This window comes from Siphateles boraxobius, unplaced genomic scaffold (genome assembly GCF_051911475.1).
Source record: "Siphateles boraxobius isolate OS27281-9 unplaced genomic scaffold, OSU_SipBor_1 13, whole genome shotgun sequence".
NCBI lineage: Eukaryota > Metazoa > Chordata > Actinopteri > Cypriniformes > Leuciscidae > Siphateles > Siphateles boraxobius.
Window position 1 is genome coordinate 24,801,005 of NW_027508733.1, and position 27,694 is coordinate 24,828,698.

The 27,694-nt window shown below is 37.7% G+C and overlaps 5 protein-coding genes across 15 annotated transcripts in view; 1 reads left to right on the plus strand and 4 right to left on the minus strand.

The window, feature by feature from the left end:
• The window catches only part of c3b.2 (complement component c3b, tandem duplicate 2), a 30,472-nt gene extending 30,154 nt beyond the window's left edge, over window positions 1-318 (minus strand). For both annotated transcript variants that reach the window (XM_077226731.1, XM_077226730.1), the window contains exon 1: window positions 100-318. In XM_077226731.1, coding sequence (XP_077082846.1) covers window positions 100-173 — 74 coding nt within the window. In that variant the 5' untranslated portion in view covers window positions 174-318. The remainder of the gene's footprint in view (window positions 1-99) is intronic.
• Window positions 292-8,349, minus strand: yju2b (YJU2 splicing factor homolog B). Of its 2 annotated transcripts, none has more exons than XM_077226732.1 (10): window positions 8,260-8,349; window positions 7,774-7,828; window positions 7,371-7,424; window positions 7,160-7,242; window positions 7,025-7,080; window positions 6,746-6,806; window positions 6,518-6,660; window positions 1,883-2,055; window positions 1,659-1,797; window positions 292-1,473 (listed from the first exon to the last, which is right to left on the minus strand). In XM_077226732.1, exons 2-10 carry the CDS (start codon window positions 7,774-7,776, stop codon window positions 1,013-1,015), a joined length of 1,173 nt encoding a protein of 390 aa, XP_077082847.1. In that variant the 5' UTR covers window positions 7,777-7,828; window positions 8,260-8,349; the 3' UTR covers window positions 292-1,012. The 2 variants fall into 2 exon arrangements, with proteins under 2 accessions (XP_077082847.1, XP_077082848.1); XM_077226733.1 differs by lacking the exon at window positions 8,260-8,349 and adding an exon at window positions 7,995-8,013.
• A 3,595-nt stretch (window positions 8,350-11,944) lies between these two features.
• LOC143736131 (persephin) lies at window positions 11,945-18,480 on the plus strand. Its single transcript, XM_077226737.1, has 4 exons — window positions 11,945-12,317; window positions 12,509-12,594; window positions 17,162-17,368; window positions 17,677-18,480. The coding sequence occupies exons 3-4, from the start codon at window positions 17,290-17,292 to the stop codon at window positions 18,063-18,065; spliced, it is 468 nt and encodes a 155-aa protein (XP_077082852.1). The 5' UTR covers window positions 11,945-12,317; window positions 12,509-12,594; window positions 17,162-17,289; the 3' UTR covers window positions 18,066-18,480.
• Window positions 18,481-18,555: 75 nt separating this feature from the next.
• Window positions 18,556-21,923, minus strand: wdr83 (WD repeat domain containing 83). 2 transcript variants are annotated; one of them, XM_077226734.1, is made up of 9 exons: window positions 21,689-21,923; window positions 20,476-20,596; window positions 20,285-20,390; window positions 20,080-20,128; window positions 19,853-19,979; window positions 19,709-19,776; window positions 19,508-19,616; window positions 18,931-19,045; window positions 18,556-18,842 (listed from the first exon to the last, which is right to left on the minus strand). In XM_077226734.1, the coding sequence occupies exons 1-9, from the start codon at window positions 21,789-21,791 to the stop codon at window positions 18,693-18,695; spliced, it is 948 nt and encodes a 315-aa protein (XP_077082849.1). In that variant the 5' UTR covers window positions 21,792-21,923; the 3' UTR covers window positions 18,556-18,692. The 2 variants fall into 2 exon arrangements, with proteins under 2 accessions (XP_077082849.1, XP_077082850.1); XM_077226735.1 differs by having other exon boundaries at window positions 18,556-18,775; window positions 21,689-21,908.
• Window positions 21,924-22,241: 318 nt separating this feature from the next.
• sde2 (SDE2 telomere maintenance homolog (S. pombe)) lies at window positions 22,242-27,205 on the minus strand. Of its 8 annotated transcripts, none has more exons than XM_077226744.1 (8): window positions 27,023-27,205; window positions 26,771-26,888; window positions 26,251-26,362; window positions 25,920-26,089; window positions 23,715-23,820; window positions 23,218-23,604; window positions 22,977-23,174; window positions 22,242-22,895 (listed from the first exon to the last, which is right to left on the minus strand). In XM_077226744.1, exons 1-8 carry the CDS (start codon window positions 27,122-27,124, stop codon window positions 22,823-22,825), a joined length of 1,266 nt encoding a protein of 421 aa, XP_077082859.1. In that variant the 5' UTR covers window positions 27,125-27,205; the 3' UTR covers window positions 22,242-22,822. The 8 variants fall into 8 exon arrangements, with proteins under 8 accessions (XP_077082859.1, XP_077082857.1, XP_077082858.1 ...); XM_077226742.1 differs by having other exon boundaries at window positions 22,242-22,907; window positions 22,986-23,033; window positions 23,163-23,604; window positions 27,023-27,204; XM_077226743.1 differs by having other exon boundaries at window positions 22,977-23,033; window positions 23,163-23,604; window positions 27,023-27,204.
• Window positions 27,206-27,694: the final 489 nt, after the last annotated feature.

The window sequence follows — 27,694 nt, forward strand, 5'->3', positions numbered from 1 at the left end:
TGTCCAATTGACAAGATAAAGACACTATAAATCAACTTCGTCAGAACAAGGAGAACATTTACACATTATTAAACGTTATTAATATAATATTAAACGCACTGTCTTTGAGAGGAAGCCTGGCCGTCGGAGATGTGACAGAGCAAAGTCGTCCATAACAGCAGTGGAAGGAACATCCTGCAGGACTGAGTTACAGCTCACAAATTGTCAGAAACATCAGCGAGAGAGCTGTAATAATATCCCAAAATCCCTCCCACTAAACCAGACCACAGCTATCTTCAAACGTTGAGAAACTCTTGTGTAATATTTGCTTTATTCTAACCACCAACCAGAGATTTGACAAATATATAGCCTACATATGCAACATACATCCTTCAGCATTAGAAACATCTCTAACTCAAATCATTGCCAAATAAAATGTTATTAAAAGTAGATTTTTATTTTTCCTCAATAAAATTTGTGGAAAGGTGCATAATCATGAATGATGCGGTGTTCTATTGTAGCTTGTGGTTTCTCGGGGTTGCCGCAAGGGGGCGCTATTGCAGAAATTAGTGTAAATGTAATTTTACAGCAAATTTTCCTTTTTAAGTCAACTACTGTCAGTTTGAAGACAATCTTCCTGATCATCTTATTTAAAGTCTACATTTTAACAGAAACTTACCTAAATCATAAGCCATTTTTTTCCACAAAGAAGTGCAAACCCCACCCACATTCCTCATGAATTCTAGTACACTAGACAGTATGGGATGTCTGACGCAGTCATCCATTTAAATCCAAGAGGCATCTTAATACAACTCTATCGCCCCCTTGTTTCTTGGGGTTTGTTACCGTGTTTGCTGTGAGCAAATCAATAAACTAAATTAAAAATTGGGGGGGGGGGGATAACTAAACAAACCCTGACACACTTTTCAGTATGGGAGAGTTTATTTTTTGGTAAATAATATTTATGACTAATTGTTGACCATAAGAAGACTGACACATGTATGAATCTTATCATTTCAACTTCCGATCTTTTTCAGACCTCACTGCCCGAGTCGGAGTCACTGTAATCTGCAACCAGAGACTTTCCAGCACACGAGTCAATGGTGTTGTCCTCCTCTGATGTGGTTCCTTCACGAGTCTCTGTAGTGCAGCTGTGAGTGTTTGTGTCCTCACTCGCATGCACATTATTTGTGAGAGGAGTAGATGAGTCCCTGGGGTTTACGTCCACAGCTGCTGGGTTAGTGTAAGTAGACGACGAGTCGGAGTTCATAATGTTAGCGCTTTCAGTCTTGCCATTTTCGGACTTCCTGCGTACCAGAATGTGTGGACTGGGAATGGTCGAGCTGAGGGCTTTAGCCATGGCTGCTCCTCGACCCTGTTGGCCTAACTTTAGCAAGAGGCTCCCGGCAGCTCCCCCTGCCGCTGAAGACGAGGCACTGAACCAGGAACGAGTCGATATCTGTTTCCTTTTCGACTGCTGACCCTCATCATATGCTGGAAGAGAAAAAGTATGTATATGTATAGATTTATTCATTATAAGCAATAAAAGATGAACAAAAAGAGTAACAAGTAGTAAAATAAATTAAAAGAATAAATAAATACATCGATTTTTTACTTGAAAAGAGAGCAGGTTCATTGATCAATAAGTAAATGGAAGTAAATGGAACGGTCAGACTCACAGTCTGGACTCTGAAGCGTGAGTAGTGAGGCTAGCTTCTTATCTTCTTCTCTCTCCGGTAATAACGGGATGGACAGGCCAGTCCTCATTCGCACTGCATTGTCTTTTTCCACCTCCTCTGCAATCACTTTCTTCTCAGACTGTATTTGCAAACCAGGAATAGATTAACGTGCAAATCTTTCATGGCAGATGCATATCTGAAGCAGCGGGCAACGTGTAACCCACCCTGAACTTCCTGCGGAGGACGCTATTCAGCTGAAAATCATCTTTCCAGCTGGACTTGTGATCTTGAAGCTCATTGAGAGATGGGATGGCGGCACGTAGCTTTTCCTTATCCTTTCCTCCGTGATCTAATTTATACATGGCATCTGTCTCCAGCTTCTCTTTCTCACTGTGCTCTATAGGGGAAAACCGCACACTTAGCCTAAATATCTTGATGACTGTCATACAAATAACTGTAATTAATTACTCAAATGTCTTTTTCTTCAAATCAAGATCAAAATATTTGTAATAAATAATATTGAAAATATGGGTGGACGGACAGATAAGACAGAAAGACTGCTATGCTTTTGGAATATAGATATAAGAATAGATTAGCTCATAGACAGAGATGGACGGACAGATCGAGAGACAGACAGACAGATACTGTAGATAGACATATAGCTAAATACTGTATGGACCAGGGGCGGCGCTAGGGCTGGGCTAAGGGGGCTTAATCCCCGAATGTTTTGTTACCTTGTCTTTCTCATAGAGCAAAACAATTAATCAGAAAAACAAATCTGAATAATATTACAGCTGCTGCGATTACCTAATAATGAAAAGTGCATATTACAGTTTTATTTATATTTTTCCCTTTGCATTAAATGTACTTAGAATGTGCTTTTGCAGCGTTGAGCATTGTAGCCAATCACAGACATGTCTGTTGAACGCATCGCCAATCAGAGGCGTTTAAACGAGTCGCCGTGCTGAAGATGTGTTTTCCGCGAGCTCACTGAGTTCTACACTTTTCCCAAACCTGTCATTATTATTGGCAATAAACTTGAGATGCAAATAAGAGATTCACTGCAATGTATTTGATATTCTTGATGCTGCTCTGATGCACTCCATTACGCACCGCTCTGTTTGTTGGATGACTAAAAGTTCAGCGGTCTAACGTTAGCTCATCAATGTCAAAATGATTAAAGAAGGCGGGGCTTACCGTTCACAGAAGAACAGTGAATGAACGCCTGGTAAAATGTAAGTAGATAAAGATTTAATTTTTGACAAATGTTTTACAATAGAAATGTTCAACTACCGACAGTATCCGGTGACGCAAATTACTCAACTTTTATTTTTTTAATTCAATTTTGCCTTTTTGAATTGAAAATATGCTATAATTTCCTTGATTCATGTAGAGAGAATGTATGCATACTTAAAAATAAAAGATTATTTGCAAATACTTAAAATTATTTCACTACTACAATGAGAATTTATTTTTATTTATTCCCGTAAATCGCTTTTATAATTAAATCATTAATTTAACTAAAAATATCCAATTTTAGTTTGGGCTAAAACCCGAATATCCACTGACCTTAGAACCGCCCCTGGTATGGACGATTACCGGTTTCACTATAAACCACGATAAAATGTACTGACGGTTAGTATTATCGTTTAAATTTTAATTATCATTAAAACCGTGTTTGATTATCGCGATTTTAATAACATAAATCCTGTCCAGCCAGCAACAGTCTGACGCAACGCACAATGTTGGGTTTTTTTTAATTCGAGTTCGAGGGAAGGCAGTGACCGTGTTCGGGAGATTTTTCAGCCTTTTATGCGGACCAAATCTGAGGTGTGGTCATATTTTGGCTTTCACTAAAGTCCTGAGGGAAACTTAATCGAGGATGGTCACCCTGTCTGCAGAACATGCGCAAACACTTCAAATCTGCCGAGTCGTCTTGTGTGACTATCACACACTGTTGTAGCGAACGCAAGGCAAGTTACTTTGACCTCAATACCAAAACTACGTCTGGGAAATAATTGGGCACAAAATGTTGTTTTGAGTTGAAATATTTTAACTCACTCACTTGACATAAACGTGAAGCTTCCGCGAAGAAAAGTTCGCAGCAAGTGGCTTTGAGCCGAAGACGAATGAACAAGTTCAAACAAGACTATTAAGAGTCACATTTAAGAGATAATAATGTATATTCATTGTATACTTATTATACTGATTTTTTTTTATATATTGAATTGAGATTAATGTTTTAAATCTTACCCGTTAAATACATTTTGTACAGCGGACAAAACTCATCCAGACAAAATGATCACAACAATATTATCAAACTCTGTAAACAATAAATCAACTCTGATTTTATTTTCAAAACAATCAAAAATGGTGACGGAAGACGGCAAGTAGTATTTGGATGAAATGAGAGAGCGCGTCCGTTGTGATGCATGTATGTGCGCTGTGTTATAATGTGTTGCTAAATGACGACCATTATAAGGAAGGAAATGCCACAGAATCTTGCTTTAAAAAGTGCATAGAGCTGCTTGTTTTATTTGTTGATTGTTGATTTTCAAATATAAAACTTGTTGAAATGTTTTCAGTGTGAGCATCAGTTCTTTTTGAACACTTTAATCTCGTTTTAACAAAACCGTGATAATATTGATAATCACGATAATTTTGGTCACTATAATCGTGATATGAAATTTTCATACCGTCCCATCCCTAAAGATAGATAGATAGGCTGCACGATATTTCAAAATTAAAGAAATATCACAAACGTAGCCTACATATCGCAATGGCTTATGATAACTGAATGACTTTAATCCTTCAAAAGATTATGAAAAGTCTTAGGTTTTAGGTCGACCCAGACCAATTTCAGTTCTTTCTTCCACAGCTTATATGGCCAAATACACAGAAAATTGTCAAAATGCCCGTTTTGGTGAGTTTTCACAGAAACAGTCAGTTATGTCTCAAGTGGGCTACGCAGTTGAGAAAGAAAGCGTGCTAACAGTTTATCGAATCTGTGCAGCTCTTAAAGTGCCAGCAGCCTAATAAACCTGCTTCCGTCTGTGTTTATTGTTAATCGTTATTGTTTATTGTTATTGTTCAATTTCAGAAGTTGTAGGGATGCTTTCTTCTCTTAAAAAATTGAATGTGAAACATGTATGTTGGTTATTTAATTTTCAGGTTTTAAAGGTGCAGTGTGTGATTTTAGTGGCGTCTAGTGGTGAGGTTGCGAATTGCAACCAACAGAAGTTACGGTGGCCGACAGGAGATGTCATCGTCTGAGACAGCAGAGAGTAGCCAGTTCAGCAATGAGGTTTCTTTACAAGGGATAAATTAAGAAATGATGTTTACTTAATTATTCAGTAAAACTATATGTTATTGCGAATATTTTTGTTACTTGTTCATCATTGTGTCAGTGTTTTATTCGCTGAACTAAGCTTACTTCCTTGCACGAAGAGCAACATAGTGACGAAACACGTTTGTCCGTTTAGGGCTTCTGTAGAAACATGTCGGCGCATTTCAATGTAAGGGGACCCGCGGTGTATGTAGATAGAAACTGCTCATTCTAAGGTAATACATATATAAGGGTTCAATAAGTAAGGTCTTTATACACCACTGAAAACTTCTTTTTCAAGGTAGTGAGGAAACGAGTTCTGTAGCGCTGTTTGTTCGCTGTCGGCTACGGTAGAAACATGACGACACAATATGTCGACCTCCATAGAAGGGGCCGCCCGTGGGTATGGAGATATAAATGTCTCACTCTAAGGCAATAAAAACATAACGGTTCATTATGCAAGGTCTTTATACACCACTGAAAACATAGTTATGGATCTTATATTGCATTTCTGTCAATAGATCCTCAGAAATATTACACGATGCACCTTTAAAAATGTTTACATATAATTGATATCTATTTTACACACTTATGGCGCCTTTCCACTGCATGGTACGGTTCGGTACCGCACGCTTTGGCGCTTTTCCACAGCATGGTACGGTACGGCTCGGCAGGGCACGGCTCACTTGTGGCGCTTTTCCACTGCATGGTACGGTACGGTACGGCTCGCTTTAAATGGTACCACCTCTGTTGAGGTTCCAAGCGTATAGCACCGATACTAAAATGTGACGTGAAAACACTGTAGATCACTGATTGGTCAGACAGACAGAATCGTCACTACCAGCGTCATTGTATTCGCGAGACATAAAACCCGCTAGATTTAAATAGCCAGTAACAGCCTACGCTGTAGCACCTGTTTTAAAACTACTTGCTTGACTTGCTTGAAGAAAAAAAACGTCCAAAAAAGAAATGGCTGAATCGTGGTCAGTGGACGAGAAGCGCAGACGTTCCTCTTGTCGGTTGCTGAGGAGCGGATAAACTATAACGATCAGTCATAATCCCACCCACTTTGAAGCGGTACTAACTGCAGTGGAAAAGCAACCGAGCTAAAGCGAGCCGAGCCGTGCCGCGCCGAGTCGTACCACGCAGTGGAAAAGCGAAGCGAGCCGAACCATGCCGCGCCGAGCCGAACCGTACCATGCAGTGGAAAAGCACCATTAAAGCATCATCAAATCCCATTTTGAATATCGCATTAACTAACAAGTTATCGCATTTTTTTCTTCTATATCGTGCAGCCCTGACCGACAGACAGACAGACAGACAGACAGACAGACAGACAGACAGACAGACAGACAGACAGACAGACAGACAGACAGATAGATAGATAGATAGATAGATAGATAGATAGATAGATAGATAGATAGATAGATAGATAGATAGATAGATAGATAGATAGATAAAATTGGACTTTTTGACAGTTGGAGTATGAAAAGTTCTATAATAATAATAATAATAATAAACATGTGTTTCTCACCAGTAGTGAGTATCTGCTCATTCTCAGCCATGTCCCATCTTTCTTCTTTCCTTTGGGCTCCACTCACAATGACATAATCACAGGTGGCCGGGTCTGTCTGCATCTCTATGTAGTTCACACACAGATGGCACTTCATCTTGAACCTGTGGTACACACAAACCTACAGGTTAACACATGCTGCCTCGTGGCATACAGAACTGAACAGTAAGAGATCAGACGACATATCACCTGTATATCGGAGTTGTGTAGTAATTTCCCACTTTCGACTTCTCTGCATTGTATCGAACCCCTTTAAAGACAAAACGAATTAGGCATCCTGTTAGACGAGATTTCTATATTCAGAATGGAATATTGAGTCAAGAAGAAATCCTGATTAATTCATCACACTAGAAATAGAAAATCAAGTTGGAGAGGATTGCATTGTGACAAACTATGTACAATTTACATATTATATACTACAGAAATAGTACGAGTAGTACAGCGTTATGCGCAACTTTAGAGTCGTACCCATGCCGATATGATTCTTACAGCCATCACACCAAATATTATAAGGCATCTCAAATCTGTAAACACAAAACAGACAATCATCACATGTGAATCAAAAAACAGTGACAGATACTGTTTAATGAAAATGTGTATTACCGGATGATGAGGATGCCCTGAGACAGTTTCCTGGCCCTCTCCCGCAGCGGGTGACTTTTTCTGTAGCCGTTGATGGAGCCATGCTATTATGAGATACATATGTCAGGAAAATTAGTGTTAATCTGTCATTTTAATCTGTTTAATCATTAATAAAGCTGAAAGCTGCCACACATTCTCGAAACAAAGAACCCAGAAAAAATGTTGTTCTCACCTTGGCTGGATCGAAATCCGGAGGGTAGTACTTGTTCACTCCTTTACGTTCACCCTAAAACAGAGAACAAGCATTAAAATAATATATATATATTTTTTTTTAGCAGAACCAGTGTGTTATTGTTAACTAAAACTATGAAAAATGGTTTTCAGTAGTTGAAATAAAATATTAGTTAAATTAGTTAAATGTTTAAGTGCCAAAATTACAAACAATAAACCTAAAATAAATATTAATTAAAGCTTATTAATATTTTAAATGAAACAAATGAATAAAATAAAAATAAAAAATCACACAAAAATGATTAAAACATTAACTAAAATTTCAAACAAATTATACAAATGAAAGCGAATTCAAAATATTAATAGATAGTAATATACAAACAATACTTAAAATATCTCCATACCATTTTGTCTGGTTTAGATCAGCTCCAGATGATTTTAGTATCAATCAGAATACAACTGCAGAAAAGAACATGGTAGAGAAAAATAACATTATTATAAATTATAAATATGGTGTTTCAGATACTAAGTTACATGTATCGTCTTAACGCTGACAAAAATACAATGTTAATACATTGTTTCATGGACATGAAAATGCGTTTAATGTAACGTTATATCAAAGTACCGTGGTAATACTGTCACTCCAGTACTTTTACAGGACTTAATTGCCTGAGCAAAAATTAGAACGTGTTATAATTACAATAAAACGCAAATTGTCTGTAGTTGTCAGCTGATACACGAGATATGTCTTAAAATAACCAAAAACCAGCAGACTAATATCAAACAACAACCACTGCGCAAACTTTATGCTATTTACACTACAAATACACGTAGAAACATATGAACATTATAAATTAAATTAAAATAATGTCCTGCGTTAAAATACTGACCAAAACAACCATCTGCGTAAACAGCGCCTGAGTTTCCTTGTCGTCGCAGCGTCACGCTAGAGCTGAGTGTCCCGACAGCGCCACCTGTTGAGCGGAGGACGCGACGCGACGTGCTGGACAGGTAACTTATTCAGTTTATAAAATGTAAGGTTATCATATAAATAAAATATATTCGGACAACGGGGAAACCCTCTGAGATGGAAAAATCCGTCGTGAGTCAATTGTGAGGCGTAAATATCATCCTGTCGTCTGTTGGCTCACATTCACTCGAAATAACCATGACATGCTTGCCAGTTGGGATTTCGCGTGCAGGTGGGCATTTTCCCGCCAGTGAGGGGTAATGGAACATCTCTGGAGATAATTTTTGTGCATGTGTAGCCAGCTGGTCAGAAAAACTTGGACATGTGAGGATTTTTCCAATCTTAGGCATGGAAACATACATGAGATGAGACAAGGTTACTAAAGACCATTTTGAAAATAACAAACAAAACAAAAAACCTTTGGAGTTTGTGTTGAACCAATTTGTGATTGAGCAATAGTATATAAACATAAATGCTGGTCCAGTGTGATGGAGGGATGTTGAGAAAGGTGTGATTGGATGAGGAGTGATGGAGGAGGCAGGAGCTTCTAGTGCGCTGGTCAGATTTACAGCATAAACAGCCCTTGCCTGGCGAGTTTGAGATTCCCCACTAATTCCCACAGAATACTTCCCAATACTGGAACGCTGCTCTTGCATTCCTGCCCGGAGCAGACGAGCCCTATATGGGCCGGCCGGGAGACCCGCCGGAGAAGGAATGCAACACAACTCTGGTATAAGGTCATCCATACCTTAAACACCCCTGAGAAAGGACCCTGATCTAACACACGATACACCGGAGCAGCATATAGACACATTTTATTCTGTTTATAGTCATATAGATTGCGCTCTTGGGAACCAGGTGTTTGCCAACAGGCGCATTATGAGAAAAATTGTTTCAAGTTGCATAATTCACTCGTGAACACAACAATATCGTATACAGTAAGCTTCTAAAATTTGTTGCAAATCACAGTTTCACTGTAATAACATACAATTATTATTATTATTATAAAGAATACTTTACAGATCACATTGGATCGTGTAGAGCTATTGTCCCATACAGAAATGTAATATATGTAAATATATGTAATTTACATATATAATGTCAGTGCCCATGTATGTCTGCTGCATATATGAGAATATATGCAAAATTCATATATATAAAAGACATAGACATATATGAAACATATATTTCAAAATATAGCAAAAATGGCCGTTTTCATGTAAGTGCCATATATTTTCCAGTATATGCACATAAATGTTAAATATATGTAAGACGCATATAGGTATATATGCATATATGTACTTATTTCAATGCATCAGTATCACATGCATGTATGTTTACATACATTTATTAAATATGTGGGAAACAAATATCTATGTCACATATTTATACTTAATGTTGTCCATATATGCGAGAAACCAATGCTATACTGTAATATATGCAGATATATGGTATCATATATGGATGAACTCAAATATTTTCTTCACATGTTTGGACACATAAATGTTCATATATGTTGCAGGCATATATTGTGTTCTCAGATAAGTCAGATAAATGTATAGATATATGTCATGCTATTTAAAATATAAGTACATATATGGCCATATATTACATTTTTGTATGGGACGTGATTCATTAATATTGTGTTGTTTTGCATCTATCTTCCTTAAGAATTATCTTATCAAAAAAGAAAAGTATAAGGAATGCTGAGACTATGAACTTTTTCAAGACTAAATCCATGAGTGCATGCATAGGTGAGCTCTTGTGATTTGTACCAGACAGACAAAGCTCTTTTCCGTGGGTCCACGCCTCCCTTCCATGTCACCGTGTGTTTTACAGTGTGTGAGTGAGACTGTTTTTCCTCTCTGTGACTTTGATATGAGATTCCTGCCTGACTCAGACTGCCTCGGATTCCTAAGAGGGTCTTTCAGGACATGACAGAAGGGTTGCCGTATCCAAAACTGTACTTCCGTTAATAGGGTACGCTTTGGTGCTCAAATCCCAAGGGGTTTTTTTTTTTGGTGAGACCTATTTAATAGTTTGATTAACTATTATCTTATAGTCTCAGCCTCAGATGTCACACCCATGGACTGTTGGCTGAAGGTCTGATCCATAAAGTCACACAAAATCTTCTGATTGGTTGAATTCTACAGATGTGTCATGCTCTTTAACGGTCCACCGAGAAACAAAGCCGTTGTGATGCCAAACCCCCTTATGGAAGAAGAAAATCATCGTGTTTACAACTGTGACAATGAGCATTTATCAGGATCAACTAAACGATGGATTTTAAAAAGTATGTGAAGTTCGGGGCATAGACTCTTTAAAAGATACCGAAAGCTTCACTTGAGGCACTAATAGTGACACCGGTGTGTTATTGTTGGAACATTAAATTCACATTTTCATGCCCCTAATCATGATGCTGAACAAACTTCTTCCATCAGTCTGAAGGTCTGGATACGCAAGACTAATTATCTTACAGAAATTTGCATCGAAATTATAGCTACTTGGTATGAAAATTGGCTACTTTTAAACACATCGAGGTGGCGATTTCGTATGAATTTATATGATGTGATTTGGACGAAACGTATAATATATATTTTTTTAAACGTAAGCATGAAGGTCCACCCCGAAACCTAACCATCAGTGGGGCGTAAGCAGATTGTACAAATACATGCAAATGAGACTGTATGAATTCATACGAATTAGCCACAAATGTAAAACACCTGGCTGTCCAACAACTAAAATATAATGTCATAATTTTGATGTAATCTGTTAAATTATGCCACCTTGGGTGTGCATTTTTTTCCTTATAATGATATAATCCTTATAATAAATTTTTTCCTGCATGATTTCCCCTAAATTGGCACAAACAAAACAATCCATAAAATTGTGACATCTAAGCAGTAAAATCAATTAGACTCTAAAACAGGATAAGAAAAATCCAATCCAAATTTAAGACAAAATTTAGTGTTAACTGCATTCAAATTCAGCCCTGTTTCCTTAGTTATTGTTAAACATTTTTTTAAATCAAATTCTTTCCCTAATGTATAAGACATGTAAATTGATCATAACTACAAAAGAACATTAAGTTGCAAACTAGCTATAGACCCTACTAAGTGACATGTAATTTAGGCTAAATGTTCAACCCTGTTACCTATTCTGGCATATACTGTATATATATATATGGTGTAGCTTTTTTATTTTATACTTTTATTTATCATGTGTATGCTAGAAAATAAAAAAGTCCTCTCTGTCAAAAAAGTGTTTGGATAACAGGGTTGGAAAAAAATGCACAGCCAATATATGTTGAATAGAAACCAGCTCATTTCATATTTCGACCATATTTCTGAAATGGAAAAAAGGATCTAATGTTTTTCAGGCTCAGTTTTGTAGTGTAAGGTGCCATGCATATCCTCCTTACTTTCACTTCTTCATCATCTTTTTTATCAGCTTTATTCAAGGATGGAATCATACATGTATATGGGAGGACAAACAGGAATAAGGAAAGGATAATAAACCGAAGAAAAAAGGAATATATCATACTTTTGTTGTTTTGGCGAGACAAATAGCTAATATATTCCAAATCCATTCCCTCTTACAGATCTAATTCACTCTTTCTCCTCTGGGTGTCTGGGGACACAGCAGACCTGAACGCTGCGTGCTCACTCAGGTCTGGATGAAGACGTCCAGTTTTAACAAGGTTGTAAGGAGGTTTGAGCCAACAGCGTGGCAGCAGCACCAGTGGAAACTGATCTCACTGTAATCTTCGTCATGATGGATGGGTTAAAAAGAGCTATAAATACTAGCTGAGAAGAGATTTCTGTGGAAGTTTCCCTGTAAAGCAGATTGCTTTATGGACCTGTGTCAGATTTAAACCGCCCGACGATTGGCTGAAATCCTTTTCCATTGATCTTATTTTAATATTGATGGATGTCTGACTGGAAAACATTTCAAACTGCACACAATCCAAACTCTTAGGTATTTTTCTTAAATATAACTGGACTCAATAAGAATTGGCATTATCCTCAGACTAAAATTACATTTATTAAAATATTTAGCTGCATTTTATAAAACCACCAATGATATTTGCATTAAATTATATCTGCAAAGCATGGCTTTCTGGTAAAGCTTGGTTATTTTTTTTCTGTTTATACCTATTAACTTTAAAGTTTAGGTAACATCTTCAGCATTAGCGGTTTAAGCGATGGACAGCCACACAGAAAGTTGGAATACAACACACAGTAATTACAATAAGGTAAGAAAATATACGAACAGTGGAGTTTAGTTTAAAAAAGTTAGAATAAAGAGACTTAAAGTAACTTCCACCCTACATCATAGCTCCTTTTTATTACAAATATTCTGTCAAAATTACTACATCTGTGCACAGAACAGTAACATAATTATAATGAGGAAAGGAAATTTATAAACAGTGGAAATAAGTCTGAGTAAATACTGTTACAATCAAAAAAATTTATTACAATGGTTCTGTCAAAATTACATCATCTTTACAGGAAGTTCACAGACAAAGTCACGAAAATGTCTCCTGTTTTTAATAGGGCACAATCTTAGAATGTCAACCCTGTTACCATGCAGGATTTTAAACAGTAAATGATTGCATAAAAATATGATATTTGTATTATTCCAGTATTAAATTCTCTTTTTAACAAGATCCCTGAAGTAGAGCTGCACGATGACAAAAATCAAAATTGCCGATTATTCCCTTGAAATTGTAATTGCGATTATTAATTACGATTATCACAATTTACATTGAATATATATAGGCATATTATAATATATGTTTACACAAAAATTGTTAACACACACAAGTACTGTTCCCCATTACTTAACATACACATAAATTGTAAGAATGACTAAAGACTAGAAAAACATTAGGACTATGCTAAAGCAATTAGCATACTAGTTTTTGTTGATACAATGTTGATATTACCCACCACAGTCATTTAATAATATAAAAAATAACACAAAGTGAAAATAAAGTGGCATTTTTGAAAGGACAGTTACCGTAAATACACAATACTAACAAGAACTGTTAATGAAACAGCTCCTGGTGAATAGAATGAAAATCATACCTGCATGCAAATCCTTCCCAGCTAACACGTGATTTATTGGTATTTTACTTTTATTTCGTGACTTAATAATTTACATTGTAACGACGTTGCATGCTCGTAGTTTCTTTTGCACTTTATATAATGAAGCGATACAAAGCGCGCGCCGCCGCATTTGCGCTTGCAATTGAAGAGTGCGCGCTTCGAGCACAGTAGGCTATAACGGCTGACAGGACAGTAAAGTCCGTTTTTCAGAGGTGAAAGGCTTTTTATTTCAGCGTACACTTTCTTCCCTGGCTGGTCATATTGTGCTGGGTTTTCTGAAGTAGTCGTGATTCGCCTCTCATAACATAATTATGCTCTAAACACACACACTGAGTGGATTTTCTTATGTAATCGCGGCTGAACGATTATGTCATCGTGGCATCCGTAATCGTAATCGCAATTAGAAATTCGATTAATTGTGCAGCCCTACCCTGAAGTATCGGTGAGCACAAAGCAATGAATGTTAAATCAAACTGTAAAACTGTCAACTCAGTTACCATAATAACGCCCTTTTATTACAATAATCCTGTAAAAAATTACATCTTTTTAATGAGCGAACATTCAAAGTCACGTAAATGTCTCCTATTTTTAATAGGGCGCAATCTTAGAATGTCAACCTGTAACCATGCATGATTTTAAAGAGTAACTAAACACTAAAACAACTTTTTTTAGTTAATTATCTGTAATAATGGAGCTTCATAAATGCTGTTCATTGATTCTAGTAAATTTTTTGACATTTGGGTATAAAGTGTTTAATTTTCAAATATATGGTGTAAAAACGTCTGAGTGCTGCCCTCTACAGGTTAAACGGAAAGCTCCTGCAGTAGGGGTACTCTCTGACGTAGAATACTCTCTGACGTCACTCTGTGACGCCCTTGGCCCTTGGCAGCCCCTGGTATAAAAGCAACTGGTTCCGTCAAAACTACTGTAGCGAGTCAGGAGTTGGAATTACGAGTATTGAAAACGATCAGGATAGATACTGTATATTTTAGCATCTAGTTAGCATAGCATTTATATAGTTAATTAGATTATTTCGTGTAGCCTAGCCCTAGGTAGTTAATCTCGCCTATCGCTCCAGTGTGCAACCTGCATTTTACGTGGGATTGCTTCTCCAACGCAATGGAGGTGGAAATGGGCTTCTCCAACATGCGATTTTCTGATTATTTTTTTCACATAGCAGCAAAATATAATGAACGTAATAGTAATAATAATCCTGGAAAAAATTACCTCAAAATGACTGAATATAAGAATAATCGCATGCCGATCGCGATGCGGGAGTCAAGACCGCAGTTTGAGCTGGTGTCCACAGACAATTCACCCTCCTCCACTTCAGGTGAAGGTGGGGGAGAAAAGTTCTCGACTTCAAATGACCGCTCTGTTGCAAAGCTACTTGCGTCACTCCATTTTAGCTAGTTTGACAGCAGCTGTCACTGCGGGTCTCAGGTGCACGCCCCCCCGCTCAGCCAGTTGGGGTCTGCCAACTTTTCCAGCATTTTTCAAATATTGCCAGTGGGTGGAGTCAGGCTTTGACCAGGGGTTTAGTTACCCCTTAAACAGTAAATTATTACTAAAAATTTTATATTTTGTATTCCAGCATTAAAGGGTTAGTTCACCCAAAATGAAAATGATGTCATTAATGACTCACCCTCATGTCGCTCCAAGCCCGTAAGACCTCCGTTCATCTTCAGAACACAGTTTAAGATATTTTAGATTCAGTCCGAGAGCTTTCTGTCCCTCCATTGAAAATGTATGTACGGTATACTGTCCTTGTCCAGAAAGGAAATAATCCGGTTCTGTTGGGGATCCGCGTTCAGTGACGCTGCTGACGTAAGACGCTGCTGGCGTGTGTCTGGTGCGCCCGAGCTTCGTTTACAGTCTGAGGGAAACGCACGCTGGAAACAAAACAATCTTCACAAACATATCTAAGGATTTCCACACAGAGGAAGACTTGCATTTTTTTTGCCCAGCCATATTTATTTGAACCCGAATACACGGACGCACCAGATACACGTCAGCAGCGTCTTACGTCATCAGCGTCACTGCGGACTCGTGAACGCGGATCCCCAACAGAACCGGAAGACAATACAATCCTGAATAAAGTCGTAGTTTTGGTTATTTTTGGACCAAAATGTATTTCCGATGCTTCAAAACATTCTAACTAACCCACTGATGTCACATGGACTACTTTGATGATGTCTTTATTTCCTTTCTGGACAAGGACAGTATACCGTTCATACATTTTCAATGGAGGGACAGAAAGCTCTCGGACTGAATCTAAAATATCTTAAACTGTGTTCTGAAGATGAACGGAGCTCTTACGGGCTTGGAGCGACATGAGGGTGAGTCATTAATGACATCATTTTCATTTTTGGGGGAACTAACCCTTTAAATTCTCTTTTTAACAAGATCCCTGCAGTATCATAATGGAGAGCTCAAAGCAAGTAATGTTTAATCAAACTGTAAAACTGTCAACCCCGTTGCCATCGTAACTCCATTTACAATTTATTACAATAATTCTGTCAAAATGACATCTGCCATTCAGAAAATGAACTCTTCAAAGGCATGTAAATATCTCCTGTTTTGTCAATAGGGGATGACGCTTAGAATATCAACCCTGTTACAATCATTTGAAATAGTAAATGATTACTAAAAAATAGATTTCAGATTTCTATTTATCAGTATTAAAATCTCTTTCTGACAAAGAGCCTTGTTGCATCATCATGGTGAGGTGAGCATGTCTTAAAAAACCATCAACCCAATCTTTTTAAAGTGCTATATTTATTTATCCTTAGATTCTATAAAGGAATTTATCGACAATGAAAGATGTTCTTTGTCTGGTAGAAGATTTAACAAAAATGTAGTTTTTATAGCTAAAGGTTAAGGTTGTCGGTTAAAGATCCACTTGCATACAGTGTCTCAAAAAAGCATGTGGATGCTTGAAACACACTTAAAAAATGTGTCTGAAATGTATGAATTAATGTATTAAAAAGATGTCAAGCAATATATTTCACAAAAATACGATTATTAGAATCTACACAAAATGTCTCTGAAAAGTGATGTTAGATCTAAGAAAAGCTCAAGCATAATTTGTCTGCAAATGCAGCTTGGTTTGAAATTTCGTTACCTAATGCAATAAATGTTTAAGTGTGACTTAAGTGTCCAAATATGTTATGGTGCCGCTTTACTCATATAACACAAGACGGCTTCACTGCAAGTCATGCGCATTCACTTCTCCAGCACTGCAGGACTTCATGCCTTCATAGTTAAATAAGGAATGTAGATAGCGAGAAAAAAAAAATCAGATTTTAATAAAATCCCCAAATTTATGTATCTGAAGACAGCCATTATTCTTGGAATTTCCATTCAAATAACTTCTGTCATCTATTTAAGTTTTTTCTTTTAATTATGGGCCTTTCTTCCATCCTTCATGCAGTTAACCCTTTATTTCCCTTGTTCATCATATTGTATCAAATGTGTGTAAAAAAACAACAAAAAACTATTCCATGTGCTTTATCGGCTCAACCTCCATGATGACTTCGCTAGTCAGGCGTCCAACAGCTTTAAACAATTTACCCCCATTTTCCATACTCTCAGCCTCTCAGACTTAAAGAAATACCAGTGGCTTTCCAAACATTGCATCTAGTTGCCTGTAATCATAGCCACGAGTCCAGGTGAGAGAGTGAAGGGTTATTCCACCTCCCTCCCCTCCAGGCCATACCCCATCATCCCCTCCGCCCCGCTTAGATGCCTATAAAAGAGTCGGTGACTCTGGCGCATCTCAGCATCACCTGCTCTCTCATCCTGAAGAAGGAAAACCAGGCAAATAGACAAGAAGAACGATGCGTTCAGTACTGAAGATCACCGTTGTGCTGTTTTGCGTTCAAGCGGGAGAAGGACACTGGCTTAGAAAGCTACTGGGTAAGCCTGGAGGTCAGGACCTTTGAGGAGAGGGCAACTACATTTCAGTAGATTTATTATAGGCTCGCTATTGCCGTTCCAAACCTGTATGACTTCTTTTCTTCTGTGGAACAAAAACATTTTTTTTGTCCATACAGTGGAAGTCTATTGTTTGGACCCCACTGACTTTTTATGTATGGACAAAAAGGCATTTTGCTACCATCATACATTTTATCTCAAATCAAGCATTTTTGCTGAATAGAGATGTGCCGCTACTTTTCTAAGTTCTGGCAACCACGAGTATTTATGTTTCGCTCTTTTTTTTACAGACACGGACCTCCGTGACGAAGAGAGAAGATTAGGGGATGGTGAGGAAAAGGAGGGTTCGGAGAGGGCGATTCGGTCGCCCCGCAGCGCTGAGTCCCCATGTGCTCTGCACTCCATCCTGCTGCAGGTGCGGGACCTCGGTCTGGGATACGACTCGGATGAGACGGTGCTGTTTAAATACTGCAGCGGGACCTGCCCTCGCCTCGCCTCCAACCACGACCTCACGCTCACCAACCTCCTGCAGAGCGGCACCCTTCAATACACCGGCCACTGGCACCATCAGCCCTGCTGTCGCCCCACACACCACGAGGACATCGCCTTCCTCGACAACCTCCATCGCTGGCATAAAGTGGAGAAACTCTCCGCCGCTGCATGTGTGTGTATGGGGTAGAGACAGCCCGAATCTGGCTACTGTCTGCTTATCCTATTGCTTTAGAGACTGTACAAATAGTGCCTTGAATTTAAATAAAAGGCTGTTTAAGGTACGTTAATTCAGGAAGAAATAATATGTATGTACTGAAATGAATTAAGTTGTATATGTTGCTATATTCGGCTATAATTGCGTCTAAAAGTTTAGTTTTGGTTAATGGCAACACAATTTCGTGTTTGAGTGACCAATTCTGAGTCAAGACTGATTCCATCCGAACCAAAAATGTAAGATATTTATGTGCTTATAAATTATTTATTTATTTGAAACCCATTTTTACTGCCAAATAAATTATTGTTAATTTTGCTTCTTGTGAATATGAACAGTTCTGATTAAATATACAAACAAAAGTTGTTGTGCTCGTTTTGTTGTAACTACACTTTGCTTCTTGCTAATGAACTAACGACACAAAAGTATGATTACATTATAAAATGAAAATTCTAAAACAATTAAATTATTTTTTTCCTTTTTTAATTGCTTTTTATATAAACATACAAAATATGCATAACATAATCAAACTGATACAAAATAATGATTCACACTTGAATGAGTCCTGCTCATGTGTTCTGTGTTCAACGCACACTACTCAGCTTAGACGTCTTCCACAGCTGCATCCTCTGGCTCCGCCCCCCATACCTGAACACACCCCTCCATTGAAGTCAAAAGGCGGGGCTCTGTTGGGTGGAAGGACAGCGATTGGACGACAGCTTTCCCAACAGGCAGCTTTAAAGTCAGGGAGCCCTACAAGGACAGATTACAGCTTTACATATTCAACTTGACATTATGTCATAGCATTGGCTCTGTGGGTCATGTGACTTATTCTGCTTACCTCCACCAGATCCCAGAAGTAAACATGGCCATCTTCTGAACAGCTCAGAACATGTGTGTCTTTATCAGACAGACAGCAGTCAAGCTTATAGCCTTTATTGACATGACCGGAGTACCTGTGAAGAGACACCATAGAAACACGTTATGTTGGAGTGATAATAGTATAGATATATAGAAATAATACATTAATGTAGTGTAGTATTTACTGTTCCATTTAAAATAATGTTCCATTAAATAAACCATTTTAAATATGCATATTCGTTTGATTTTTATTGTTAAAAACCCTTTTCAAAAACTGAATAATTTTAAAATCTCAATTTATTTGTCACATGTATTTTTTTTACTGTTACGTTTAACTACACTTTTAAACATTTTAAATGCGCACATCTTTTGTCAATTAGAAAAGTGAAGTATTTATATCACCTTTTATTTTTGAATTTACACATTAATAATTAATTCCTTCATTTTGTTTATAAAGTAACGTCAAAAAAGCCGAAAGGATCGTGGCAAGTAGCATTGTTTTTAAAAAATCTAGTTTTATTGTACTAGTGTAGTAGTTTCATCTGTGTTGTACATACTCTCCCAGCATCTCCCCTGAGCTTTTGTCCAACAGGCGCACCGTAGAGTCCAAACTGGAGCCAAGTGTGCACTGACCGTCCCGACTGAAACACACACATGTGATGGGACCTGTGGAGCACAAATACACACAACAGAAGCATGTTAGACATCAGACAGTACAAAACCTGTATTATTATTCCCTCATGTGTGATATAACTCACTTCCGATGAAATCGACATGAAGCTGCCCCATTCTTAGGTCATAACGCCTCACTCTTCCATCCACAGACCTGATAAACAACAAACTTCAGTTCCACACTCTTATTCTCACATCATATCCTACAATAACATGAGTTTGGTTCTGACCCCGTCAATAGCTCATGCTCTGACACTTTTAGGCTGCTGATGCCATCCCGAGCCTCGTCCAGGATCTGGATTGGCTCCATCCGTCTGGATCTAGTGTCCCAACATCGTACTGTCCCATCAATGGAGCCTGAAGCATTAAGAAGTAACTTAGTCACAGTGAGATTGAGATTGGACTGCGGTTATTCCCATCGATTATGATTAAATCAATTTCATAAAGCCTAACCCACCTGACAGCATCACAGTAGCCTCCTCATTAAACTGCACACAGTTCACTTTCTAGGGAATGAGCATAACATTGAAAACAAAATACATTTTTGTGAACAAATAACAAACTTATGAGTTTTATTTATTTACAAATTATATACTGCAATTGTCTTAGCAAACACAAATAATAAATGCAGTATAATATTGTGGCGTGAAAAGCGCTCTTACCCCTGCGTGCCCGCGAAGCTTGCGCGTCACCTGACCTGACCCCACATCCCACAGGATGACGGTTTTATCTGAGCTGCAGGAGCACAGCTGACTGTTGTCAAAAGAACTGTGAAAAAAGGGAAATTTAAGCAAACCAAACATGGTGGCAAAAAATGATATTTCAATATGGTGTATGTAACACAAAAACATACCAGTCCACGTCCAGCACTTCATATCCGTGGCCGGTGTAAGTCTTCAGCAGAGTACCTCGACTAACACTCCAAAGCTTCAGAGATTTATCACCGCCACAGGTCAGCAGATAATTCCCATCAGCTGGAACATGTAATATATATATATATATATATATATATATATATAAACGACGGGTGGTTACAGGTCTGAGATTAGCTGTTTTCACTGGTGTTCCCCAGGGCTTAGTCTTGGGCCCTTTACTTTTTCATATTTATCTGTCACCCCTTGGTCATTTGTTGCAATCGCTTAAATCACTTTTATGCTGATGATACGCAGATTTAAATACACTCAAAATCTGGTGAACACCCTGACGTTGGTTTTCTCTCTGGCTGTAGGCTATTTCTGAGATAAAAACAATGAATTATTTATTGTGTTAGAACAGTGGTAAAGCTGAAGTTATGCACATTGGTTCCTGTGATGGCTCTATTTTGGAGACTCAAAGTAAAGCGAGGAACCTTTTGATGCAAGTATTTTATTTGATTCTTTTGTTCTAAGTAATTAGTAAGTAATTTTAATTTATTAAGCACATTTACACACAGCGCAAAACTGACCAACGTGCTGTACAATGAATAACTAAAAAGACAAAAAATAAAAAAGTACTGTTAAAATATCCTTTTTTCACCTCAGAAATATAGCAAGGTTGCATCCTATGCTAAATGTATCTGTAGCTGAAAAGCTGATAAAGGAGCTGAAGTAGAAGAATGTCGATAATCACACAGTTGACGGAACCCATTGACTTACATATTGGGAAAAATAATCATATGGAAATCAATGGGTGCCAACGTGTCATCTGGTTAACAACATTCTTCAAAAAATATATTCTTCTGTGTTCAACAGAAGAAAGAAACTGAGCCAGATTTGGAACAACTTGAGGGTGAGTAAGTATGACTATTTTTTTCATATGGGTGAACTATCCCTTTAAGAATGTGTGAAACAACAGAGTCAGGCAGTACCTGTTATTTTTCTCAACGCTAGTCAGGAAGGGCCAATCAGAATCGTTAGTACTAGAGATAAGACTGTCGGGTACATATATTTTAAAATTAATATATTTAAACGACTATACTTAGTGTATAGGTCAACAAAGCAATTAAATAAAATTAAAAATATGAGTCCCGTCATGTACCTTCTTCTGATAGACAGCTGTTTCAAGATTTAAACAATCCGGACTCTTACCGTTGAAGCGCACGGCTCTCACGGCGCCCTGCTGACAGTCGACAGTCCGCAGAAGAAGCTTCGGCAGCTGAGGAGTTTGAGGACGGGGCTGGGGGAAAGCCATGCCTCTATTACCAACACAGCTTCAGATATTTAATTTAAAAAAACATATTAAAGTGGTAACACTACGATAAACACATAACTACTCCACAAACTGCATAAAAACACCCGTTTCTTCAGCGGAATGTATGTTGATAAATTGTGCTCATTATCGCCATCTGATGATTCGGAGGACGGACGTTAAAGGAGTTTTGTTCGCATCGTGTTAGTTTATTGTGGAGGTTAAAATATTCTTTTTTGTCATTACACGCTTTTCATAACTATTTCATAAGTTATGTGCATGTGATGGACAATGCATCTAAATTTACTCAATATTAATTAAATGCAATAACAGAAGCCAGATATGATAAACCTTCCTCATTTTGATTACCAGAACGAAAGGTTTTCATTCTATACAATTAGATACATGACTTGAACTTAGTGTGTAGTAATAACAAATAAAAAGGACACAAAATCGTGCAACAATATTTTACTCAACCATAAAGTCAAGAGCAAAATGGACCAAAATCACATATACAAAAACTGTGCAATGTGAACAAACTGTTGGATAAAAATTAATGTATTGTTGAATCTTCCCACCCACATCATAAACGGGACTGATTTCCAGTACATAACTGTATGATCAAAATAGCTATTTACAATGACTAAGTAATCAAAGAATTATAGTACATATCACATAAAAAGCTAGCCTGAGTCTCAGCTTATGCAACTTGGCATGTTTTACTAACAAAAAAGACATCTGAATTGTTATCAGCATCTGACAAGAACGAAAATAATAATAATTCTCACAAACTAGGAATTTTTCAAAATGAGGTTTTAGATTTGTACAAACCACACTTTAAAAATAACTACAGACATTGCAAGCAAAGCGGAGGTCAAAATCAGTTGGTTGTTATTTCTTCTTCCCCTTGCTGGCTTTGGCCAAGAGCGCAGGGTCAATCTGATCTGCAGCCAGTCCTCCGACGGAGAACAGACGCGCAGCCCGTTCCTGCAGGGTACCTCCACACTTCATCCCTCGCTCCATCAGCTCTTTCTTCAGCCGCTCCAGACCCAAAGCCTCCAGCTGCTCCGGCCCACTCGCAGAGAGCAGATCCAGCGGACCCTCCGCCTGAAGAGAGAGGTCAGGGTTATCAAACAAAACAAAAACATTTCCAACAGGATCAACCACATCAGAAGTAGGAGATCTCACCACTTGCAGCGCATGACTGCTCTCAGCTGGGCCGCTCTGTGCTTCTGTGGGTGCAACCTGCAACTTCTGTTCAGTGCTGCAGTTTTTAATGTCGTCAACCTGCAACTTCTGTTCGGCGCTGCAGTTTTTAATATCGTCAACCTGCAACTTCTCCTGTTCGGCGCTGCAGTTTTTAATATCGTCAACCTGCAACTTCTCCTGTTCGGCGCTGCAGTTTTTAATGTCGTCAACCTGCAACAACTTCTGTTCGGCGCTGCAGTTTTTAATGATGTCAACCTGCAACTTCTCCTGTTCGGCGCTGCAGTTTTTAATGATGTCAACCTGCAACTTCTCTTCTGTGCCACTGTTTTGGCTGATATCAGCTGTACGTTCCTTCTCGGACTCCTCCTGCACCGCTTCCTGGTTGTGTGTTGGGGAGCTTGTTGAACTCGAGGAGGAGCTGCTGGTGCTGCTGGGCTGGTCCTGAGGTCCTGTCCTGTCGCTCCCCCTGGTGGTTGAGGCTCGCACAGCTAGTTTGGGAACATCTGAACTACAGGAAGCCCCAGAGGTGGACGGAGAGGCCTCGCTGTCACTGTCATCACTTCCTTCACCAGAGCTGCTCATGTCTTCCAGTTCTCCAATGCCAGACCTAATGGATTAAAGGCAGCATATTACAGATTTGAAATTGTAGGATTTCATTTTTGTAGTCCATCTAAATTTCCTTTATCATTGCCCACAACATATGTGAAATCCTCTCACCAGAAACATTTCTTCTTTGCTTTCTTTTGGCCGTCGGTTGGTGATGGACGCTTGCGGTTCGGTTTCTCGTCCGCCTGAACAAGACCACTAGAGGAAGCCTGCATGCCTGAATAGTAGAGAATTTTATTTTCAATTTTTACCTTTACTGTCAAGAATAATTAGGGATAGGGGATATATTGAACATTTACAATATGCAATATTACACACACACACACACACACATACAAATATATATATATATATATATATACACAGTTGTAATCAAAATTATTTAACCCCCATTGCAAATCAGGTCATTGGCGAAATTTACAGACTTTCAGCGGTTTGCAATAAATAAAACAAAAGTAATTGAAATATGTCAACAGAACAAATGTTCAAAAAAGTGGTTTCCCCAAATTCAACTGAAAATGCAACTTAAAGCCCTGCATTTCAGCCCGAGTCCGATGGGCCCCGACTTATTTACGCCCCTAGGGCCGGGCTTCGGGCCAATTTTCACGTCATAGTTCACATGCGGGCCTGGCCTTGGGCCTTTTTTGGGTTATCCTTTTTATATTTTTAGACATTAATTAAAAGAAAATATGAGAAGTTGACGTCGACGATAGAAAAACAAACATAAAAAGACATTTCATAACCAGTTTTTATCCTATCTTATAATTACACTAACATATGATGACAGTCTCACGCACACTTCTCGTCAGCGCGATCTGCGCAACCCGCGATTCACCTCATGTGAAATGGAGAATATTAAGAGAAAACAGTGAGAGACTGTTCTAACTTTTCGTTTGATTGGACTTTATTTTCGTTTAACTGTTGGAAACTACTGATGTTTTTCGTTTGATTTGACTTTATTTTCATTTAACTGTTGGAAACTACTGGAAAAAAGAATGGCCATGTTCTGTGGTGCATTTGAGGTAAGATAACCTGCATGTTTGTTTTTAATTTATTTTATTTAATTTGTTTAGATTGTAGGCTATTGCTCATTTCGTTTGCGGGCGCTGCGAGCAGCCTGAGCCTGCCTCAGTAGTATTTAAAAAAAATGTTGTTTTACTCACTGTGGTTTAATTTATTAAACTAACTGTCTGTGTGATATGCTTTAAGTGTTTTATGGATTTTATTGTAGCCAAGTAAAGTATTAGCGTTGATTTGAGAGGTTAAATTGATCAAACATGTTTTACTCGCTGTCGGCTCGGCTGCTTGGTCGTCATTTAAAAAGAATGCTCCAAACATTTGTCTAAATTATAGACAAATATTATTTTCTAATAAATGAAAAGAAACATAACAAAACGGACCTATTTTAATGGCTGCAAATAGGGCAGGCTGTCGCTGTGTAATGAGAAAAAAAAATGAAAAAAGAAAACAGGCTCGGACTCGGGCTGATCATTTTGATGAGCTGTCGGACACGGGTCGGGCCAGGGCCTGAGCGTCTCGGGCCAGGGCCAGGGCCGGGCCTAGATCTGAGGCCCGTGCAGGGCTCTAATGCAACTTTTAATGACTTCCGCAGTCTCAAATTATTCAATTATTTCCCCTGAATAGAATCCCTCACTACAGCACAAATCTTCAAAGCTTGTCATCTCAAGCACACCTGATGCAACTAATCAAGGGCTTCATTAGTTGCACCAGGTGTGCTTGAGCAAGAACACATGAAATATCTGAACTGGCTAGGTTTGTTGAGTGTCACGTTTCACTGCATGTTAGATTTACTTATTTTTATTGATAATAACAATAATGATAATTTTATAAATATAATAAATAATAATTTTACACATCACCTTGCTGCAAAATGAAGGTCACTTTAAAAATTGTAATATTTATTTCTCTAGATATATAAAAGTGATCATTTTGAAATCAATTAACTAGTGCGAATATAAAAAGAAAAAAAGAGCGAAAAAAAAAGAAAAAAAAGAGATTTTACTTAATTAGGGCCTCTGATTTAAATCTCATAATTTGAATCGTGATTGGTTTGTATCAGTAGTGGTCATTGTTTTTGAACAAATCTCTTAAAATGAATTAATCAAAATATGTAATTCACTAGGATGAAACTGATTATATATATATATATATATATATATATATATATATATATATATATATATATGTGTGTGTACGTGTGTGTGTGTCTTTATTAATAGTCATAATTCTTCTATGTAAATTTAATGTATCCTAGGCTAGCACATGGACTTTGCACACAGAAAATAACCAAATTACCTTTCAATACGGAGTCCTCCAGTCTCTCTGAGAGGTCGTGGCACTGCCGTTCATAATTCGTGTCAGTGAAATAATGTTTTGGCTCTGCCAATTTCCTCTGAATCCGCTCCAGACGGCGCTGCTCCTTTTCCGCCTCTCGGTCGGATTGCTTTTTCAACCACTCTGCCATTCTACACACAAACACACATAAATATTCACTTCCTCATACAATCATACAAGCCAGGTGTGATGCAGCTTATGAAAAGTAGAAAACACCAAATCCATAAAACACAAAAGTAGTATATAATCAAACAAGCATGCAAAAAATGAATATGGTATTAATCAGCATTACTCTTTCTCATGATTGACGTCTCGAAGTCTTCTTCCACTCAGATCTCTGCAGGCCTCGCGGTTCGTGGTCTTTTCGATTTGTGCACCGAGGGCCCTCAACATAGAGCCAAATCCTGCAAAAAAAAAAATGAGTTTAAAACATCTTTATAACAACGTTTAAATGTTCAAACCGTTATATATATATATATATATATATATATATATATATATATATATATATATATATACATATATATTTTAATTCAAAATAAACACTAACAGAATTATAATTTAGAACCAAGATTCCAAAAACTGTAATAAAATTATATAATTAATAATACCACCATTTGGGATTGGTTCCAAATTATGACAAATTAATTCAATTTCCCATATTATAGTCAAGAATAAATTTATAGCAAAGAAGACCCAAATCATAACACTACAATATAAATCTATTAAAGTATGGGTCAAATATCAACAGCCTATCATATTTTAATATTTACAGGCTTCAGAGAGATCAATACTCGTCTGGTTAACGTTACCTCCTTTGCCTCCTCGTAACCGAGGCTCCAGGCGGTACACAACTCCAGACTGAAGCGGGTCTTCACTGTCAGAGACGCGGCCATTACTCTTCACATAGAAATCCGTACAACAGACGCCCTGAGAGAAAATAAATACATACTTTAGGAAACCTTAATCATCATCAAAATCACACTGACTGAACCATCTGCAGTGAGAGTACAGCACAACTAGAGTTCGTATCGCATTAACTTTCGGCTAATGATAGACGTTACCTCTTTAGCGGCAAAATGACTGATAAGATCGCTGACAGTCGAATCCGGGCTGACAGTTAGGTTAGTACATCTCAAATTCGGTGAAATTACGAAGAGCTCCATGTTTTCTTCTCCTCTGTTTGTTCTCGAAGATGTGCTTATAAACTTCCGGTAAAAGCTGTGACGTACAACTGATTGACTCAACTACGGAAGCCGAGAGAACTTTCAAAATCGTTGTAAATTCAAAAGTCTTATTTATACAAAATAAATTGAGCAATGTATCGAAGCTTTTCATCTTCGGAGATCTACCAAATTCTGAAGACGGTAAAGCTGTATTGCCATTTTAATTTATATGTATGTTTTATGTTAATATATATATATATATATATATATATATATATATATATATATATATATATATATATATATATATATATATATATATAGTATTATGTATTACATATACATATGTATTAATATGTCATATAATATAATATTGATATGAAATATTTTATATATATTTTATTTATATTAAATACACACACACACACACACACACACACACACACACACACACACACACACACACACACACACACACACACATAATATTATATACACATATATTATATTAACACAACATTTTATGTTAGATGATTAACAACATTTTAGCATAGTATGAGCATCATAAAT